This window comes from Frankliniella occidentalis, unplaced genomic scaffold (assembly GCF_000697945.3).
Source record: "Frankliniella occidentalis isolate FOCC.00 unplaced genomic scaffold, Focc_3.1 Scaffold126, whole genome shotgun sequence".
NCBI classification, from domain to species: Eukaryota; Metazoa; Arthropoda; class Insecta; order Thysanoptera; family Thripidae; genus Frankliniella; species Frankliniella occidentalis.
The window spans coordinates 244,372-265,122 of NW_026267253.1; the positions used below are offsets into that span (position 1 = coordinate 244,372).

Below are 20,751 nucleotides of genomic sequence, written 5' to 3' on the forward strand. Positions count from 1 at the left end.
CCCGCCCCGCCCCGCCCTTGGGCCCGCCCCGCCACGACCTGTGGCGTTGGTCACGTGGGGGCGCGCGGGGGCCGCCGGGCTCCTCTGGGGGGCGCGCACTCCTGTACACAGCAACTTGGACCCCACCCCGACGCCACCCCGACCCCACCCCATCCGCGCTAGTATACGCCCCGCCACGCCCGGAACTTTGCGTAACCCAGCGGGACTGGGACTGAACAAGGCCGGTGGTCCTTGCTCGTTGTACCGCCGCCGCCCGTGCCTGGTATTTCGTTTCCAGCAAAGTTTGGATGAAATCGGGCCGTAGTGAGGAGAGAGAGAGAGAGAGAGAGAGAGAGAGAGAGAGAGAGAGAGAGAGAGAGGCGGGGCAGAGGAGAGAACGAGAGAAAGTAAAGAGGAGAGGAGAGAGAACGCGTCGCGAATGAAGACGCATGCCAGGAAATGAATGCGGGGACGCCGTGGTGAGGATGCGTCCTATCTCACACCCGGCCTGTCCTCCTGGCGGCCAGCTCCGGCCAAGGGTGTTCCACGACACGCGCAAATTATTTTATCGCGAATAAACCGAACGCTCGAGAACACGGCTTTATTGCCCCGGTGCAATAAAAAGCGGCGCCTGGGATTGATTCCATTCAGTGCAAAAAGCTGCGCGAAAAACGCGCTGCTCCCTCGTTTCATTTCGACAGGGGATTCCTCTTTTTTTTCTTTTTTCGGTTTGTGCAGAATTGATTTCGTGGCTGCCGCCTGTCCAGCTCCCTGTAGGTGACGGGGTTTGTGTTGGGCAAGCAGACCTGCTGGGCATCTCCAATCTCCAGTAATCCCACTCTCTTACCCCCTTTTTGTTTAATACCACTCATCCTTTATGTACCGGATTTTGGTGCGGGTCTATGATAAACGCTCCTTAATATTCTAGTGTCCATGCATTCACCTAATTCACTATTTTGGTAATAAATAGCGGACCAGCCCGCCCGCAGTAAGCGTCTCATTTTCATGTGCGTGAGTGTGTGTGCGTATTTTTCTCTGCCTTCCCATGTTTCCCGCACCCCGCACCCACCATTTCTTCGCCGGTCTCTTCGTCATCCCCCTTTTCTCTGATTCAAAGAGATGTATCCTCCCTCAGCTGGGTCACGTGAACCCAGATGCTCAGGGCCCGCACAGGAGCAGTGGCGCTGTGGGGCCGGCGATGAGAAGCGTGTTATCGTTCCGGCCTGTGGCAGCTGCAGCCTCGGTGCCGAAGGAAGTCTCCGAATCTCATAGACTGAAAGAAATAAACTTGTCCACATTTTGTTGGTTGTCCGCGTAAAATTGAAGAAAGCTAGCAAAATAATTTGTCAGCATTTGAAAGCCGTTCTGTGAGAGTTTTTAAATTCCAATGACATTTTTGCGAGTGTATAATGTTCTAATGAAATGTTTCCCCAGACCATGGCTGCTCACTCCAGTGCGTTATTATTCCAATATTATTATGGATTGTTGACGTTGAGTGGTTCCGGTTCCAGTGCTCGGTGCGGAATGTGGGTCGGCACGACGCAGAGGGGCGGAGTGCTCCCGGCGTATGTAATTGTAGCCGACTGCGAAACACGGATGGAAGGCAAAGGAGGGGGGGGGGGAGGAGGGGAGGGGGAGTGGCATTCGCTACCAATAAGTGGACGGGCATTATGCAGGCCAAGTGCGCGCGTATGTCAGGGAGCGTTGTTACGAGACATCATCCCCGATGCAATTTCCTGTGGTTGATGCACAGTTCCTGCCGCTGTGTGTGCGCTTGTGTGCGCTTGTGTCTGCGCGTTTGTGTGAGAGCTGCGCCCGGGAACATACTACATAGTGCCTGTGGTTCGGCTGCGGCCCTTTAGGTTGGCTGCCGTTCCCATTGAGCTTGGTTGTGGATTAGTTTCTCTTTTTTTTCCACCTTCTTTCTTTTTTGGCAGTGGCTAGAAGGGAGCTGCCTGGCTGGTGATGAGTAAAAGTGATGAGGTGTCGATCGCTGGTAAAAGGGTTTCGTGGCCGGGTGCGGCGGCGACTGGGTTGGGGCGGGGTTGGGTGGGGCGGGGCGCTAAGACGGTGAGGTCGCGTGACCTGAATGTTTAGGGGCGCCCGGGCCCGTTGGGGCCGGAGCGGGTCACGTCTCTGCGAACCCCGCGCTACCCGACCGGAGCCCTAAAGAATTTGCGAAATCAGCGGTCCCTCCATCACATCAGCTTTTGTTCTGGTGCAGCAGCCGGGGCCAGAGGAGTTGGCACGCATCCTGCTGGACCGGGGCGACCCCTTCTGGGGCCCCGGTGGTGGCGGCGGGGGCTGGGTGCGGGGAGGAGCTGCCTCTTGTGGGGCCGGGCCGGGCCGGGCGAGCATCAACATCAATTCAGCCCCCTGACCGTCATTACCGGCCAATCTCAAGGGTTGCCGGCCGCATGGCTGTACCTCGCCATGCGCCCCGTGCAAATCAGCCCGACGCTCTGGGTGAGTCCCCTCCTGTGCTCTGAGAGGCTCATGTGTGTGTCATTAGGCATTTCTGCTCAAGATGTATAAATATAGAGCGAAACAAAAAATAATGAGTTATCTAAACTCATGGGAAATTATTTGCATTAAATTTTCTATGAAACCCGGAACATTTTTACAACATTAAGGTTTTAAAAACTTAAACAGATATTTCCAAATTTTCTATTCAACATTTTCAATGTTGCGTTGTGCCGCGTTGCCTTGGCAAAGAGAGTGGTCGTCGAGGCTGACGGCGTAACCGGCAGCTTTTTCGAAGCTTCTTGCGCTGCTGCTGTTATACCACTGCTGCTCCTGCGATTCTCTAAAGTTTTCTTTCTTCCCTCACTTTTATGTCCTGACCCCTTGCTTTTGCAAGCGCTCGCGCGCCCGCATGTGTTTCAGGCGCGTGGCTGGTTCACGCTCGCTGGTAGTCGTCGTGCTGTCGTTCGTGAGAAGCAGTAGTAAAGGCTTGCGGCGGGAAAAAAATATCGCAACGCGTGAGTGTGTGCGTGTGTCGGGGGCCTGTGTTTGCAGCGGTGCTACACCAAACACACCGGCTGCACTGCTGTTTCATTGCTCGCTTGAATGAAGGCTCCGCCTCTCGTAAAGCTGGCGCTGCTGCAGTGCCGTGCGGCGGCGCGTGACGGCAGGGCAGCCAGAGGTGAAGCGGACTGGGCTGCAGTTGTGGAGCTCAACGAGTGTTCTGCCGGGCTGATCGGCTGCGTAGCGTTTCTCGGTATCAATCGGTATGGGTGTTGAGAGTGTTCGGCGAGTTTTGTTATAACCGATACACTGAAAAATATTTTGGTAAGCTTAATTAGCTGTGCTTGTAATTTTACAATTTCAAATCGTAAATTTACCGTCTGTAACATCACACCATGCAACATGTTTTTGTAACGATTTAAAAGTTCTCAATGAATGGTATATGGGTTTGTTTATCAACGTTGTACTTATTGCCACTGTAAAAGTGTTTCCGCGATCGAATGCATAACGCATTAAATAAAGGGGCTAATAATGTCTTTGGTTTTAGCCCCGCACTCCCCTCCCATCCTTCCCTAGCGACAGGAGCTGTGAGCGGTTTACGTTGTGGATGGCCCTTTTTGTTCTCCCGTGGCCCGCCGTCGTTGGCCCGGGGGGGACAAGTAGCCCAGACTTGGCTAAGTGTCTTTGACGTCGAGACGAAGCCCCGACACTCATTCACTCGGCGCAGCCGCAAGGCTCACGCAAAGTTTGGCCTCTGTGTGCCTTATTCGCCTCGCCCGCCCCGAGAGCAAGCAACACGGCGAGGCCCCGGCGAGGCCCCGGCGAGGCCCCCGGCCGCACGCGGTAACTTTGGTCATTACTGCTCGCCCCCCGCCCGCCCTGGGGCCAAGGCAAATGTACCGACCAACAAACTGCACGCGGAAGAGTGTGGCCTCACTGTCAGCGGGCCTCTTGAGGCGGCCATGGACCTCTGACACCCGCTTATACGCTCTGACCGGCAGCAGCAGGCCTCTTGAGGTCGCGTTTGACCTGTGATCCGCGGCGGCCTAAAAGTGCGACCTCGCAAGTCTCTTGAGGTCGCGGCGAGTCGTTTGCCTGTGTCGTCGTCGGACGACCTCACGGCCCACGGCTCGGTTGCGGCGGAGGACGTTTGAGGTTAAGTTTGCGCTGCTATGCGGCCGGATCCCCGCAGACACAACCAACGGGACCCGTGGGATCTGGCCTTGGCATGGAGCGGCGTCCCACCCGGCCTCGGACATCGCCTTGAAAATGATGTGCTGTTGGCCCGCTGGGCGGTGGGCCTGGGCCGCGGGAGGCTGAGGAGGGGCTGTGGGGGCCTAGCCCGGCCCGGCTGGCGGTCGGACGGCTCTTTGTTGTGGAACCACTGCATGCCTCCCAGGCGTCACACACACCACCCCGGGGTGGAAGGAGAGGGGGCTTCCCGTTGGGGATTCCGCCTCATTTGTGGAGATCTCTGACTCCATTCCAGTCTCGTCCGCGAGCAAAACAGCCTTTTGTCGTGTCAGCCGCCAGCGCGATGGTGATGCTAGTAGCGGCGAAGGGGTGAAGGACCTGGAAAAATATTTTTTATGTTAAGTACTTATTTTAACATCCCTGAAAGTTACTCAAATGAGTTTTATTTGTCAGCAACGACAATTGATAATGGTCAAATACCTGACCTATCACTGTAAAAAATACTCGTAAAGGTTACGGGAAAATTTTCCCTGATGAAAGTCTTAAAATTACAATTGGAAATTGTAAATTTAAAAGCACTCCATATCGACTTGGAATTGACCGACGAGCCAGAATGGGCTGTCGTAAATTTACGACATATTTTGTAAATCAAAATTACAACAAATGTCGTAAATTTACGAAGATTGAATCTGTTGTTTTAAAATACAAACATAGCTTCAGGCAGCTTCGCAGGGGCTTAGAACAACCCGTAAAAAAGGTTTCAATTAGAAACTTACTGGTTTGACCTACAAAATGACTTTATTTTAATAACTGAGTTGCTCAGATTCTGAGGCTAATTGCTATAGCGAAATGCCTGTTTCGTATAATGCGACAAGCGTTTCCTTTGCAGCGTCATTGAAAATAAACTTCTACAAAGTGTTTTGCCAACAAGACTTGCCCCATTATATATGTCGGCTGGTGGCCGAGGGGCTGGTGGCTGGGCCCCTCCTGGGGCCGCGTACAGCATCGTGCCTGTCAGACCGACCGGACCCCCCGGGGAGCGCCGGTCCAGCGACACACGATCGGATGCGTGCCATCCCCCTGCCCCTCCGCGGTCCCACACGCCCGGCAGGGGGCGGCCCCTCCTACGTCACCGAGGGCGGTATGCTCTACACATGGCCCGCCAATGAATTTAGGACGTTATGCCCGTAGCAGAAGGGCAAAAGGACCGTCGTTACTCGTCGCGCGGGCCGCGAAAAGTGGCGGCTGCACCCGCCCCTCTCCCGGGTCCACCGCAAATGCTTTCCAGCTACAAGCTATGGGATATGCCGACAGCTCGTCTGTTACGAATAAATGTTTCATCATAAAAGTAGTGCGAACTATTTCTTTGTACTCAGTAGATAGTTCGTAATACAAACAATTTGTTCGTAAGGATTGTCAAAGCTTGCAAGAAAAAACTTCGAGCATCACAATACGAACACATTTGCAGTATAAAGGATTCAAATATTTCGCAGAAGTGCCAAAGGATTTGTTCAGCCATAGGGGGTTGTACAGTTATAACTAATATTTTGCAGTAGGCTGCATTGTTTCTAGGGGGGGGGGGGGGGGGGGCGTTGTAAGAATTTTAAGTTTCCAGCATCTGTGCCAGTCAGTCAAGACTGTATCACTATCCTCCCCAAAATAAAAATATCTCCTTGCCAAAGATACACAGTTCCTGCGTGTTCCCAGCGTACTCCCAGCGGCAGTAGCAGCAACAGCAGCGGGAAGCCAGATCTAAAATGAAGCGCCACGGTGCGGGGTGATTCCCCGAGCGCCGTTTGGCGTGGGGGGCAGCCCCGACCGCGGACCCGCGTGCGTTAAATGGAAGCAGTGCGACAATCGTATGAATAAATACGGTATAAAATGACCCGAGTGGCTTATACGATCGGCGGCTATGCCGTGGCGTCCGGCGGCGGCCCGTTGTCTGCAGCAGCCGTTATTGCTGCCCATATCGTAAACAGCTGTCCGCCGCCGCGGGGGGCGGCCGGGCGGCCGCGTGGGGCTCCGCGGGAGGGGGGGAGGGCGGGGGGCGTGCCGCCGCGGGGTCACGCCGCGCGTCAGGACCAGAGCGCAATAACGATAAAGCGCGGCCGGACCTAAACGTCTGGAGGAGACCCCCTCGAGCTGCCGCCGCCGCCGTCGCTGGCTGCAGAGGAGAGGAGAGGCAGGGCGCTCAGCTTTACTAGCAGCTCTTCATACGATACGTACAAATAAACACACACACACACTCACACAGATGACAAAAGGATCATCCGGCTCTACCGCATGGACTCCTGTGCAGCCGGCAGCCAGGCACTGAGCGCTGAGTGAGGGCGGTGGAGAAAGGGGACGCCAGGGGGGGTGGAGCTACAAAGAAGGAAGACTTCCGTGTGTGTGTGTGTGTGTTCGCGCGCGCTTGTGTGTGTGAGGACTGTGCGTGTGTGTGCAAAGGGGGCGTGTTCGTGTACGGCTCGCTTTTGTTGGGACAATCACGCCACCATAATGCCGCCAAATTCTCAGCTCGCCTCACATCCACGAGGTGTGATGGCAAATTGATCGCGACTGCCGCAAGGCTGTGTGTGTGTGCGCGCGCGAAATGTGTGTGTTGTGTGTGTGTGTGCGCAAGCGAACGTGCGTGTACGTGTGTGTATGGGGGGCGTGGTTGAACGTGGGGGAAATCCCTCGCGCTCTTTGCCGCACGACGCCAAACGCAAATGGAACGCGATTCTGATGGTGCGCTGCGCTGAGCGCTGGGCTCTGCACCGGCTGGCAGATTGTAGAATGGTGCGACGTGCGATGTAAAAAAAAAAATATCGGTTGACAATTCAGTTCTAAATACCAGTCGTGTAGCCGGGCGGGCGGTCATGTTGGTCATAACATGCCCCCTCCCCACCCCCTCTCCCTCTAAAAAGGAATGGCCTGTACAGGGGTACATTAGTTGGCCATTGTACGAGTCAGACGCCTGATTGGTATGCAATTTACCTGTCAAAGCAGGGCTCCGTAACTTATCATAACACGAAAGGAATGTTAAGCTCGAGGTTAAGTTGCTCAACGTAACGAAACACACATTTCAGTCTCGGGTTAAGTTAAACACTGTTAGTCAACGAATGTGACGTCACATTCGTTTCAATGTGAATCGTGTCACGTTTGTTTGAATGTTGTGTCATGTTTAAATGTAAGTCGGCTAAGCCTGGCGCCATTAGAGCATCAATTTACGTTTAGTCACGTTTAAATGAATGTGACACAATATTCAAACAAATGTGACACGTTTCACATTGAAACGAATGTGACACGCTTCACATTGAAACGAATGTGACGTCACATTCCTCTGAATAACAGTGTAAGTTACGGATTTTCAAACATGAACGATATTAATCGTAGATGCTGTGGGGAAAAGTTCGACAAGCCGAATAACTAACTTATTTTTAAAAGGGTTCTTTAAAAGATACATGTAACAACTGACTCTCTGCTTTAAATCCCGTTAAAGGCTTTTAAGTAATAAGTTACGAAGCCCTGTGTCCAAGGAGTACGCAAAAGATGCAGCATGACATGGTCTCCCCTAAAATTAAATTCTTGATACGCCATGCTACATGCCAATATCATAACCACGCACGGGAATGATACTACACACATTCTCTTCTCATGTATAGGTAGAATGCTACGAACATTTTCCTCTCGAGTCCTTCTCTGATTCTCCTCTTAACATATAGGCCCCACACCACCCCCAAAACCCGTAAAATGCGAGTCCCTGAAGAGCGGCATTATACATGTGACATTCAAGTCCGCTTATACATTTTTATGCGATGGTTTTAATCCATGAGGCTGATGTTCATAAGTGACAAAGTGATGAGATGCATCGGATGCTTCAATTCATGCGTGGTCGCACATGATAGTCACGGTAAAAATGACATCTTGGATTTCAAGCGATCTAATTGGTTTAAGACAGTTTTCAAGGAATCTACTTGAATTCCAAGATGTTCTCTTTACCGTGGTGTAAGTAGGTCTATATTCGGAAGGTTTCACATTGTTTCCGATAAATTACTGACTTGTATTTTAGCACTGTTATTGGCTGAGCTAAATTGAAATTTGAATTGAACTTTAACTTTAAATGCTCAGCCCTGTGAGATAGCGCCACGGGAGGCAGACGGGAAGCTGGCGTGAGGCGCCAGACGTGAGGCGTGAGACGTGAGAAGTGAACAGGCTTGCCAACCAAAATCGCGAAAACATACCAATGACAAAGGACATAACTAAGTTGTAATCGCAAATTTAAAAAGATTCAGTTTTTAAGAAATTTAAAACAAAAAGTTCCAACAACTCAAAATTGGTTGGCTAGTTAAAGATGTTGGTAAAACTGATTTTGAGATAGGTCAAGGTTATGGTCAGCAAAACAATAGTTTTATTTTCTGTGTAGTTGTGTCAATTGTGTCAAACTTTGTTTAGGGACTGAGAGACATGACATAAAATTCGGTCATAAGTACTCAACCTATCCCTCCAAGAAAAATCAAAATGTTAATTAGGGAAGTGTGAACATTGTGGAGTTTGATAGATCGTAGCCTGGAATAAAGCATAATATGCTTGAATCATTCTCTGAAAACCCAGCCATTGCAAGTAAGTTTCACATTTAATCGCCCGGCTAAAATATATGTTAAGTTTTTTGAACACATGCGTGCTCTCATCAAGCTTTGGTTTAGAATTTTGCTTTGGCCCTATGAGCTACAGTAAATATTATGAATGCAATGAATAAATGTAGCAAATACATATTCAACTAAACAAATTTAAAAATGCATAAAATAGTAATGTTAACACGTGTGTTGCTGGAAAGCTTTAATGAAAGAGTTATAAGAGTATAACTCTTTCATTCAAGTGGAAAGTGATTTAACAAATAAGCACATGTGTTTTGAAACAAATATTAATTTGTGACGTTAAACCTAAAATTTGTAAGGCAGAACGGTGATTATTGAGTATAGAGTATATTGAAAGGAACAAACAGAAATCGATCTACCAAACAGGACAGGGATTTCAAAGGCGTTAATTGAACTAAACGCACGGTATTCAGTTAGGTTTGTTAGTGCATCATGGAATAAGAATTTTAATTTACATCAATGAATTCACCCTTCTATTAACCATGAACAAACAGAAATTAATTGAACCCTTAAATTCAATTTAGAATTTGATAATAGTTGAGTATTATTGCTAAAAAGATAAAAAGAACATATGTTTGATCTTCCACATTTATTTGTAGATAATTTTGAACTATGTAATTTCATTTAAATTTTGAGACACACTTAGCTTCCAATACACAGCATTTTACTTGTTTTATTTTTTATTTTTTGGACACCATATTCATTTAGACCACTGGTCCTGACCGAGAAGGAATTAGGGCAGCACAGGGATTTCAAAGGTGTTAGTTGAATCAAACTTTTGATAAATTTTGACTTTAGCGGCGCCGCAGGCCAAGGTAGACGCACATTTAGCTCAGCCTCACACGGTTTTAACGTGCGTCTACCTTGTAGTGTGCTCGCGCTGTTGGGCTCGGCCGATATGAGATTGCACTGCTGCTGATGAAATGACGGTGTGCTGCTGATGAATTCGGTTGTTGGGAGGGGGCATGCGATGGGCTAGGTTGGCCGTATTGCCAGGCACTCGTTACACAGCGCTGGCTCTGGCGCTGCTGGGACGCTCCACCAGGTGACACATCAAACTGTGTTCATACTGTGCAGCGTTTGCTCCCAACCTCCGCACGTCGTCCCCCTTCCCTCCCCTTTCCGCCGCATACACTCTCCCCAGCGCTGCTCTGCAACTCTACCTTCCCCCGCTCGCCTCCCCCTTCCTGCCTCTTGCACACACCTGGATCGCCCGGCCGGTCGTGAAATGACGTAGGTGGAATCGGCGCATGTCAAACATGCGGAAATGGGTGGGGAAGGAAAAGGGGGGTGGGGGGAGAGGGAAGTTCCGGACGCGGGTAAACACAGCAGGAACACGGACAAGTGAATTTTATGGTGCTGTAAAAGTGTTGGCCGGCGGAGCCAGCGGCAGAAACAGAAAACGGAAAAAACAACATAAAAAAAAGGCAAGTGAGAATAGGGTTTGAGTGTTGTTGTACATATATGTGACTAAACGAGTCTTCGCGTCACTATCATTCACTCTGGTTCGCTGGTTCGATAGCGCGACTCTCAAAGGGAAGCATAGTTCGAGGAAGTTTTGGTTGTCGCTCATTCATTTCCTCACTTCGCGCAGCGGCGGAGTCGAATACGTGGCGTGCATAGGGGGGGGGGGGGGGGGGAGGGTGCACCAACACCCCGAAACGATTTCTCTGAAATCTGGTGGGGCGAGTCCCCTTCGGTCCCCTTCGGTCCCCTTCCATCAGAACGAGCGCGGTGATGGCTGATGTTGCTTTGGGCGCGCGCGCTGGGGCGGTGCCATCCAAAGGGCTTGTGCCGCTCCCACTCAGCCTCTCTCGCTCTGCCGCCCTCTCTCTCTCGCTCTCTCTCGCTCGCTCTCTCTCTCTCTCTCTCGCTCGCTCGCTCTCCGTTTCCTCTTGGTGGCCGCGCCGAGCGTTTTTAATTAAGAAGTGGAGTCTTTTGCCTCGCTCGTTCTCCGCAATTCATATTCTTGGCACTCTGTAGCGGTGGTGGCGGCTCGATGTAGATCCGGTCAAAGGGAGTGGGTCCAGCACTGCGGCCCGCCCCCGCGGCGGCTCCAGGGGCGCGGGGGCGGCTGCTGCTGCTACGCCACTCGCGGTCCTGAGACGGCGCGCGAGGTCATCGCTGCGCTCCCATACTCTCCGCAGCCGCTCCCCGTGAGAGACAAATGACCCTAGCGCGCGGCAGCGATCCTGGGCGCGGTCGGGAAGCAAAACAACAGTATCAAACAAGAACGGGTTAAAAACAAAGTAAAGGAGATACCCCCCTCCCCCCTTAAAAAAAGAAAGAAAGAAGAAGGAGGAGGGGTGCGATTCGTTATGTGCGTACTGAATGTGCTGCCCTGCCGGCCCCCAGAGCACGGCGGAGTGCGGTGCGCATGCCACGCGGCGAGATAGGCGATGCGGCCGGGATGCGGCGGACCCGCGCACGACGGTAAAAGTATTGTCTGTTTTTTTTTTTTGAGGAGGTACACTGTAAGAAAAACCTGCAATTTAACAAAAGTCAGGTGCTGTCAATTATTAACCAATATAGGATTGTGAAATTTCCATGAATGGAATTGCATGTTGTGGGGTGAAAGCACTGGGATAACAATATGACATTGTCATTTCAAAGTACAGTGTTGGGAAAGTACAGTGTTGGGAAAATTCTGAGGTTAACTTCCCAGATTTTGATGACATCTTATCAAAAAAATGAGGCAAATTCCCACATTTTTTACGAGACTTCTTCAGAATTCGGCCATTTTCCCTCAGTTTATGGGAGTTCTTCAAAATTTTCCCTCCTTTAAAAAAACAGACATTGTGTTAACGGAGGGACCGTCCGGGCGATTACAAGGGACGTATGGCGTTGTCAGCCGCGAGCTGCACGGTGGCTGTACCGGAGTGTCTTGGGGAAAAGAATATTAAGCGTGGCGGAATTGAGCGGGAGTGGGAAAAAAGTTGTAATTATTTATGGTCATTCTTGAGAGGAATAAGGGCGTTGTTTGGTCTCTCGTCTGGGTAAATAAACTTCTGGCTTTGCATTTCGATCTTTACCACCCACGCCCAGCAAGCATTTCGTTTGGAAAAGAGAAACAGCGAAGAAAGAATGAGATGGAAAGGGGGTGGATGGGGGTGAGGGGTGAGGCAGTAGGAAAAGGGGTTCCGGGCAGTTCGCTGCAGCACTGATGATGCAAGGGGAGGGAGGTGGTCGTTTGGAAATGCAGCAGTTTTAGAGAATAGAAGGCGCGGTTGAGCTTGCGCAGGAAAGGAGAGTTTGTCGTTTGGACACAGTTTGTTGCACGCCTCGTAAAACATGAATACATTGTTGGCGACGGGGGGTGCTGCTGGCAATGGGATCAAACTTTCTGGTCAGTTCGTTCCGTGCTGCTGGGTGTACTGGTACGAGCGCCCCAGAGCCAGGAGAGAGGAGGAAAAAAAAAGTTCCAACGACGTCTTCTTGTTTCCCATGCGCGCAGCCCGTCTCGCTGGTCCCGTGCGTCCGGTTGGTTAAAGTTTTTAAATCCTCCCTTTCCCCCCTTCCCCACTTACTCCGTTCTGCTGTTGGGTGGGTCCGCCAGCGGGAGGAACCGCGTCTATTCCTTGGCGTGTGCGCGTCGTAAAGGTTGGATTAGGTCCGTCCGCCGCGTGCCCGCCTCTGTGTCAGTGGGTCTGTCCGTCTGTCGGACTGTCCGTGTGGCCCTGCCTTGCACGTCGTCGTCGTCTTCGAGGACGACTCTAAGAATTGCCTTTATGGTCTGCTGCCCTGCTGCCGTGTCCTGGTCGTGAACGGGACCCGGGACCCCCGACCGACCCCCGGCTACGCTCATCGCGGGCCCGTTTCCTCCCTCCCCCTTCCTCTCTCGTACATCGATGTCTCTCCCCTTTCCCTTCCACCCACTTATTATACGCGTGTCTTTATTGAAGCATAACGCTTTGTGGGCCGTAAATGTTTTATATTTACTTTGTAATCATGGACAAAAGAGCGGGGGGGGGGGGGTAAACGGGTAATCCTGCGACCCTCTCTCTTTTACTTCTTGCACTTTGAAGGGAAAGGGAAAGAGGTCCTCGCAGAGAAGGGGGAGAAAACAAGAAATTGAAGGTTTTACGGGTGCGGCCCTGCGGGTGGTGCGAGGGTCGCGGTAATACTCGATCTTGGTCTGGGTGGGTCTTTTCTTCATGACGGGCCGAAAAACTTTTGCAGCCAAATTGAACGTTAACATCGGCCGCGAGCCAAAAACGGTTGTGCGTTCTGCATGCGGTCCTCCTGAAATCGTAAAACAAAAGACGATCGTCTCTTTATATTTTTCTCTTTTTTCCTGCTTTTTGTTTTAGAAACGAAAACGTCTGGAGAAATTACCTCGTAAACGGAGTTTGCGCGGACGGCAGTGTGATAAAGCGCGCCGGCCAGTGGTAGTCTTCCGCCCCGAGGAATTTGAATTTAATCCGAGCGAATGAAAAATGTTTATTAAACAGCTTTTGGGGGGACGAGCAGGCCGCTGCCGGATTTATGGCCGCAATAATACCATCAGCAAGTGCCTTATTTGAACACGAATGTGCACCCGGGTGGAAGAATAAGTAGTTGAACTACAGTCGGAACTACTATTCACGAACGAAGTAATAAGCATAGTCTGAAAGAGAGACCATTCTGTACTCTAAACTGTAGTTGCTCTCCAGTTGACCTGCAGTTTCGATACTAGAAGATAGGTTCAGTGTTGACTGCAGTTTTAACTGTGCCTGATACCGAGTTATACTATTCTTACGCACTACTGTTACATGAGTACTTGTGCTTTCAAGGCAAGCTTTAGTTAGAATGCACTTTAGGGAGAGTCCTTACTATGGTCACATATACAGTTTTATTTTGCTGTTGAAACTTTAGTTCAACTTACACAAATAATATGGTGGGCACTACATTCCTGTCAGTATACCTAGCTTTGGGAGGATGACAGATTTTGAGTGTAATCGTTTTACACATCAATTATATTCATTCTTGTACGTACAAACGTCCCCTTGCTTTTTCCCCAGCCCCTGCGGCCACAGCTCGGGCCACAGTGTATAAATAATTATTTGTATTTTTATTTGTATGATAACCCACATCGTGGTTTGACGCAAATAAGTTTTCCCTCGAATTTTCACTTCTTCAAATCGAAGTGAACTTTCCTGTCACTAGGTTATTACCGTTTTCTTCCAACATGCTTGCATTCTTCCCCGTTTCTTCTTTACCGGGACGGTATATTAACAGCCACCGCACCGCATTGTAGAAACACTGAATTTTAACTGTGGTCAAACTGTAGTCAAACTGTACTGAAACCATCCGGCCCCTGGGCTGGGGCTCTCCGCATCACATTGAGTTCCTGCGGCACCAGAGCTATGGTGTCGCGCTGGCTTAGTGGTCAGTGTGCGAGGCTCCCAGCTCCAAGGTCCGAGGTTCAACTCCCGTCTGCATCCAGCTTCGCAAATCCAGCGTTCAAAAGGTACTGTGCACTTAATCATATAACTTGTAATATGAGGTAATACGAGATAAAAACTAGATAAAGGAAAGGGTCAGAGGGGGAAAAAAATGTTTTGAACCAAATCTTGAACAGTGCATTTTGTTTGCATTTACCACTGAAGTTTATATATAGTCGGATCCGAAGAACATTTGTAACTGAACTTCAGTTTTATCTGGAGACAGAGTACAGTTGAAACTACGCCAAACTGTGGGCGAACTAAGGTGTTGACGAAATTGGTATAGTTAAACTGCAGTTTGTCTGCAGTGAACTACAGTTAGACTGCAGTTTAATTGTGTTTAACTGTGTTTAAACTGTAGTTGAACTGTGTCGAGCAACTGCATTTTGACTAGAATCCTTCACGAGTTTTGACCACAGTTTGAAATGCACAACATTTACAACTGAAGTAAAGTTTGTTTAGAAATAAAATGCGTCCAAACTTCAGATTCCAACGAAGTTTAACTACTGAAGTCGCATATAGTTCGAACTACTAATTCTTCCACCCGGGCAAATTATTTCGGTTCCGCTCGTTATTTGTGGGGCTGTGTCTGTGTGCAGGGTAGCTCCGCGGACACTGCCGCCGCTGCGAATAATGCAGCTCTACTCGTGCCCTGTTCGTGCCCTGCTCGTGCCCTGCTCGTGCCCTGTTCGTGCCCTGCTCGTGCCAGGCGCGTGCCCGAGTGCATTAACCGCATCGTTCGGATTCATAATCAATGTGGACGGCACCGCGGCGGCGTTGCAGAGAATGTCTGTTTCAGAGACGCTCTGGAAAAGCGACTGCCGATGGGACTGTTCTGTCCTAATACTGCTGCCCTGACACTGATACACTGATAAACCCAAGTGTACCGGTCGTAACCGTGAATATGCAGCAGTGCTGCGGGTTTGCCTACTCTTTACACCCGTAAGGGGCCATGGCCCTTGCGGCCATAGGCCATATTAAGTATACAACTCCGCAACACTGCTGCGTATTCACAGTTACACCCGGTACAGCGAACAACCAGAGAACAATTTAGTTGACACAACCAATTAAAGGGTGAATGCTGTAGGAAAAAAATAATTTGGTCCTGAAAACCAAAGTTGGTTCTATTCTTTTCAGTATTACTCCCATTTATCACTAAAAATGGTCGAACCTGGTCGAACAATCAAAACCAACTTGACTAAATTATTTAATCGCAGTGCGATCAAAATTTCGTCCACAGAACTAAAACTCTATCCGTTTTAAATTTGATTGAATTTGGTCCCCAGAAAAAAAAAAAAACGTTTTTCTGTGTCAACCAGCATTTTGAATTGTTTCTAGTGCTACTGTCACCAAAAAAAATGGGTTCTTGGACCAAGCACATTACTTGATCCCCGATGTTCCAAGTACCATACCTGAAGGATCAAGTACAATACACTTGGTCTAAGAACTCAGTCTTTTGGGTGTGAACGTACAAGTGTTATTGGACAATATTATCATACCTCTGGTTTACTAATATTGGGTTCTTTATGCTTTCTTGGCCAAAGAACTGGAATATTGATGATGACAAATTATCGGCAGCTTAGGAGTAAATTATGGTTTGGATGGAAATGGTACTGTTCGAGTACCGAGAGCAATGCGTGCGCATTGCGCAAGCAAGCAAGCAGGGCGGGCCGGGCAGTGCGTGGGTCGCGTGGTCTGGACTTGCTGGTGTAAGGTGTGGGTGGGGGCCGTCCTGATGGATGGCACTTGAGCCCACTGGAGGCTACACCTGCTTTGTCTCCTTGTTCTCCAGGGGGAGCAGGAGGCTGCGGTGGTGAGAGAGGGGCGAGGGAGAGAGGCAGTGTTTGGCCGCGTCCAATCGCGCCATAATGGGGTGAAAGGAGACATCGCACCGTGACGTATGGGCGTCCATTGTGAGCCAAGGCAACCGCCCGCCTCGCCCTGTGTGTGTGTGTGTGTGTGCGTGTGTGCGTGTGTGCGTGTGTGCGTGCGGACGCGCGCGTGTTGACTGGCAGTGGATATTGGCTGCCGGGCCGGCGGCACTGGAACGTAATGAATGTTGATCCAGACTTGTTTGGACGCGGACCGGACCGATCAGCAGCAGGAAGAGTGACACTCCAGGGTCCTGCTGCCCGTTCATTCTTTTCATTTATTCAGCAGGCCATGGCGCGCTTCTTGCAATGCTGACGTTTTTCGATCATTAAACAGGAATAATGGTGTGTGTGTGTGTGTGTCGGGGTGTGTGGGTGGGTGTGTACCCACGTGGGCACGCTCTTTTTTTTAGCAGATGATACTTTCTAAACCCTTGGACTAAAAAAAAAAAGAATAAAGTAATTTTAGGGTGTCAGGTAGCTTTTACTCTCAAAACGGCAGGAGAATCAAGCGGAGACCAGAAAAAGTGTCTTTAGCGCTGGTGGAACCGTGTCCGAGTGCCTGAGTGAGTGTCGCTTCAGATCCCTTCCCTCACCCTGCCTAACAATACTAGGCTCCCATACGGCCGCCGCCGACAATCGGCGCCCGTCTGTGCCCAACGAGCGGTCCGCAACTAGGTTCGAGCGCGTACACTGGCCGCCCGGAAAAGTGGGAAGACCGGGAAGACCACCAGGAAGACTAAAGAAAACCGAAGAAGACCAATAAAATCGTACGCCACAAATGTGACGGAAAACCGGAAAATATAAGGGAAGACAGGAAAAACTTTAGGAAAGACCCAGAAATTACAAGGAAGACCAGAAAATGTAAGGGAAAACCGATGTAAATGCGAGAAAACTGCAGAAAACTGGAGGAAGCCTTTAGAAAATCTCAGTAAACCAAGATATTGGGAAAACCAAGAAAAAGTTGGGAAGACCGGGAAAACCTTAGGAAAACCTAGAAAAACTAGGAAGCCTACCACATGTGTACACCGGCAGACCGTACTTGCGGACCCCTCGGTGCCCAACAATACTGGGCTGCAGACGCTGGCCCCCCTGCCCTGCCCGCCCTTATATATCTCCTCTAAATTGCTAAATATGAGAGAAAATTAGAACACTCACCTATTCCTAAGTTTGTAATCATCTGCTTTCAATATCGATTCTTGATTGAGATCTTCTCTTGGTTTGTTGGTTTTGTTGTCAATGTGCTCTTTTATCCCCACGTGGTAAACAGAGTAGCCCAAAGGGCTAAGAAGGAGACAGTCCTCTCGACCAGGCCTTAAAGCCCCTTCTCGTAGGGACAGTATTGGCTATAAAATGTTCCACGAAATACAAGAGTCGGTTTTGGATGCCTATGGCGTGCACCTTCACTGTGTAGCTTTCTCCCGGTGGGTTGCCCGCACGTTTTCAGAAGTATAGCGCCATGTTCATAGAGATGGTACAAGAAAAGCATTTCGTCATTGAAGCATAGTCTAACTACAGAAGTGGGTGTGGCGGGCATATCATCCACCTTGTACATACCTCCCATCCTACTCGTAGCAAGATATTATGTGGAATTTTTTTCAATTATTGAAAACAATTTGTAGCTGTTGTCGCTGACATACATACATGGCGCCGGGATATAGGTTTTGTTTTTATTGTTGTCAGGGCGTGTGTATGGAATTTATTTATTTTTTGGACCACAGCACGACGATAAATCTTGGGATTTTTGTTTCCTTCTCCGGACAGTGACCGGGCGGGACGCGCGCCCTACACGAAGCGAGAGAGTGAGGGAGAGAGGCCTCTCGTTAGAGCAAAACCGATAGCAAGGGATTTGGGGGTTGAGTGATCGGCAAAGCGGGTGTGGCCGAAGGGGAGGGAGAGAGGGAGGGGGAAAGAAAGGGTGGGTGAAGAGAGAGAGGGGGGGGGGACCGCTGCCGCTGTGGTCAAAATGTGAGAGGTGCGGTGGAAGCCACGCCCGGCCGCGTCCAGAACTCCTTCCAAAGTTGTCAACATAAATCGGCACGGTCGCGCGGTCGGCATCACGGCGTCTATCTGTGTGTGTGTGTGTGTGTGTGTGTGTGTGTGTGTGTGTGATCATCCCGTCCAGCCGGGGAGGGGGAGGGGGAGAGGAGGGGATGTGGGTAGTCGGTCCTGCTCGCATCCTTTTAGCCTAGCTAGAGGTGGGCGTGCAAATATTTTTCGCGTACTTTGAATGTGTGTGTGTGTGTGCGTGCGTGCGCACGCGCGCCATCGACAACGAGAGAGTATGAGAGAGGTGAAATGAAAAGGTCTCACAATTAAACTTTAGGTTCGATTCGTTATTAGCCCGGGTGGGGTGCGCGTGTGTCGCGTCGCCAGCTCTGCCTGGCCGCCCACTGCTGCCAGCCTCGCCTGGCCGCTTTGCGAGCCGGAAGGGCGATAAATCTGTGGAACCGGATCTGTGGAAAATACGGACTCTGGCAAAAAAAGCAAAGTTGCCCTTCAAGTTCAAGTTTAATAATTTATCGTCGCCACATTCGGCCGTTGTGTTTTGTTGTCGTCACTAGTGTCGATGTGTGCTGCAGCGGCTGCAGCAGAGTGCACGTATCTGATGATGTATGATGCTGATGCTAACGAATCTCCTTTTCTCTGTCCGCAGGCTGTGATGGCGGGCCGACTGGTCGCAGCGGTCGCAGCGGTGACCCTGGTCTGCGTGGTCGGTAAGTATAGCACGCTCGCCCACGTCTGACTATGGAACGCCCCCCTCCCTCGCCCCACCCCATCCCGCCCGGGGAGTGTCGCCCGGAACTAGTCGGACAGCGCACCGCACGCGGTCTACCCGTCCGATCAATGTCACAAAATCCCGCGTCCGCCGTTTGGCGCAAAAGAGCGGCTGGTGGTGGTCCTGCGTGGCGTGAGCGAGAAAAAGTTGGTCACGACGAGCCCTAGCCGCGCGGCCGTGCAGGCAGAGCCCGTGCATGCGGATCGCCCAAACCCGAGGCAAACTCCTCCAGCTTTAAACTGGCTGCTGCCTCCAAAAGTTTTTCCCTGGATGGTATGGAGGAGCATTCTCGGTGTGGTGTGCAGGGGGAGTTAGGGGGGGGGGGAGTACCACACGTTTGACACGGCATGGGCACGGGCCAGGACTGCGAATTCACTCTTACTTGCACGGGATCTGGAATTCACGATAAACGTACGAAAGGACACAAACTTCCATCAGCCCCTAATAAAACGAAAAATATCTTTTGTTTCAATTTTAGACAGATTTTTATCTTTTGTTTTAGTAAAGCACATTTAATTCTGATGACGAGCGTATATTTCGATGCCGTCACTTGGACCCCCCGGGCGGCCTCAGGGGGGCGTTTCGTCGTCTGGCTCGGCGGCCCGGGGGGGCTGCGGGGCGTGTCTTGTGGGGGCACGACAGCTAGCGCGGGGTCCCCCAAAACGGGGGGATAGCGAGGAGGGTTTCCGCTGCCGGTCTCCTCAAAAAAGAGGCCCCCCAAGGGGTCGTCGATCCCCGCCTCCTTATCGCAGCAGACCGAGCAGGGAGGCGTTAGCAGCAGCTTGAGCGGGGCGGGGGGCGGGCTGGAGCTGGAGGCTGGAGCCCCTGGGCTGGACCGCCGCTGATAACACTGCACTCTCTTATCTCTGGGGGTAATTTTACGAGACGATATGGGGAATGGGATTCCGGTGCGCTCTGCTCCGCTCTGCTCCGCTCTGCGGCTGTGCTCTCAAGTAAAAGCGGTGTTACTATGTAACGGCTTTGCGGGGCGGCGAGGCGAGCTGCTGGGTGGCGGTGCGGGCCGCGCAAACCTGCAGCGCTGAGACAGTGTTGGCCCCTCGAGGTAGGCTGTAGTGCTGAAGATAGTCGTTTCGCGTTCCTTGTCGGTGGCGTGCTTTCGCCTCATTTCGCAGATGCGTTGTTTTATCGCTCATTTTACTTAAGTCACTTCATCTGCTATCTCTTCCCTTGCGTTGAGGTTGGCATGTCTGACGCGAGTTAGAGCCGCGCCTCTGCTTTGTCTCAATGGTCTTGCGTGGTAATAGGGAAAATAGCCTGGTTGCTTGAGGCGGGGGGACCAAAAAAGTAACATTTACTGTTAATTTAAATATAAATATTCTTTTTCACTTTAACTATAATAATTTTTTTAACGTTTTTTTGCATTGGCCTGTATTTGGTGTGCGATACTTTGGGGCCTGACATAGCCACACGTGGTTAGCTGGAGCCACAGTGTATATATATGTGTGTGTGTGCTTAAGGGTTTTTCTGTTTTTTCACTCCCAGCTCGCATTCTAATTTTTCATTGCATATTCGTCTATTTTCCATTCGCCCCTCTGCATGGTTGACACAAGGATCGTGCCGACTAAGCACCTCTCTGTGTGTATAGGTGTGTGTGTGTGTGTGAGCGCGCGCGTGCGTGTTTGCTAGAGAGAAGGAGAAAGACAGAGAGGCGAAGGGATAGGATGGGAGAGGAGATGAAATTGACTTTCACCCACCGATTACACACACCGCAAAGGGAGAAAATGTGCAGCCAGAAGCGGCCTTTACACGATGAGACACGTACACCGGGGAAAGAGGGAGAAGTAGGGGAGGGATATGATGTGGGTAGATCCGATACCATTTAACTAGTTCCTGAAGCCCACTCACGCGCGCCCGCATACGTACAACTTGACTCTCCT

At 50.6% G+C, this 20,751-nt stretch overlaps 1 protein-coding gene across 3 annotated transcripts in view; it reads left to right on the top strand.

The window, feature by feature from the left end:
• LOC113201983 (cell adhesion molecule Dscam2-like) overlaps positions 1-20,751 on the top strand; it is a 196,203-nt gene that overhangs the window by 32,027 nt on the left and 143,425 nt on the right. For all 3 annotated transcript variants that reach the window (XM_052270525.1, XM_052270526.1, XM_052270527.1), the window contains exon 2: positions 18,731-18,791. In XM_052270525.1, coding sequence (XP_052126485.1) covers positions 18,737-18,791 — 55 coding nt within the window. In that variant the 5' untranslated portion in view covers positions 18,731-18,736. The remainder of the gene's footprint in view (positions 1-18,730; positions 18,792-20,751) is intronic.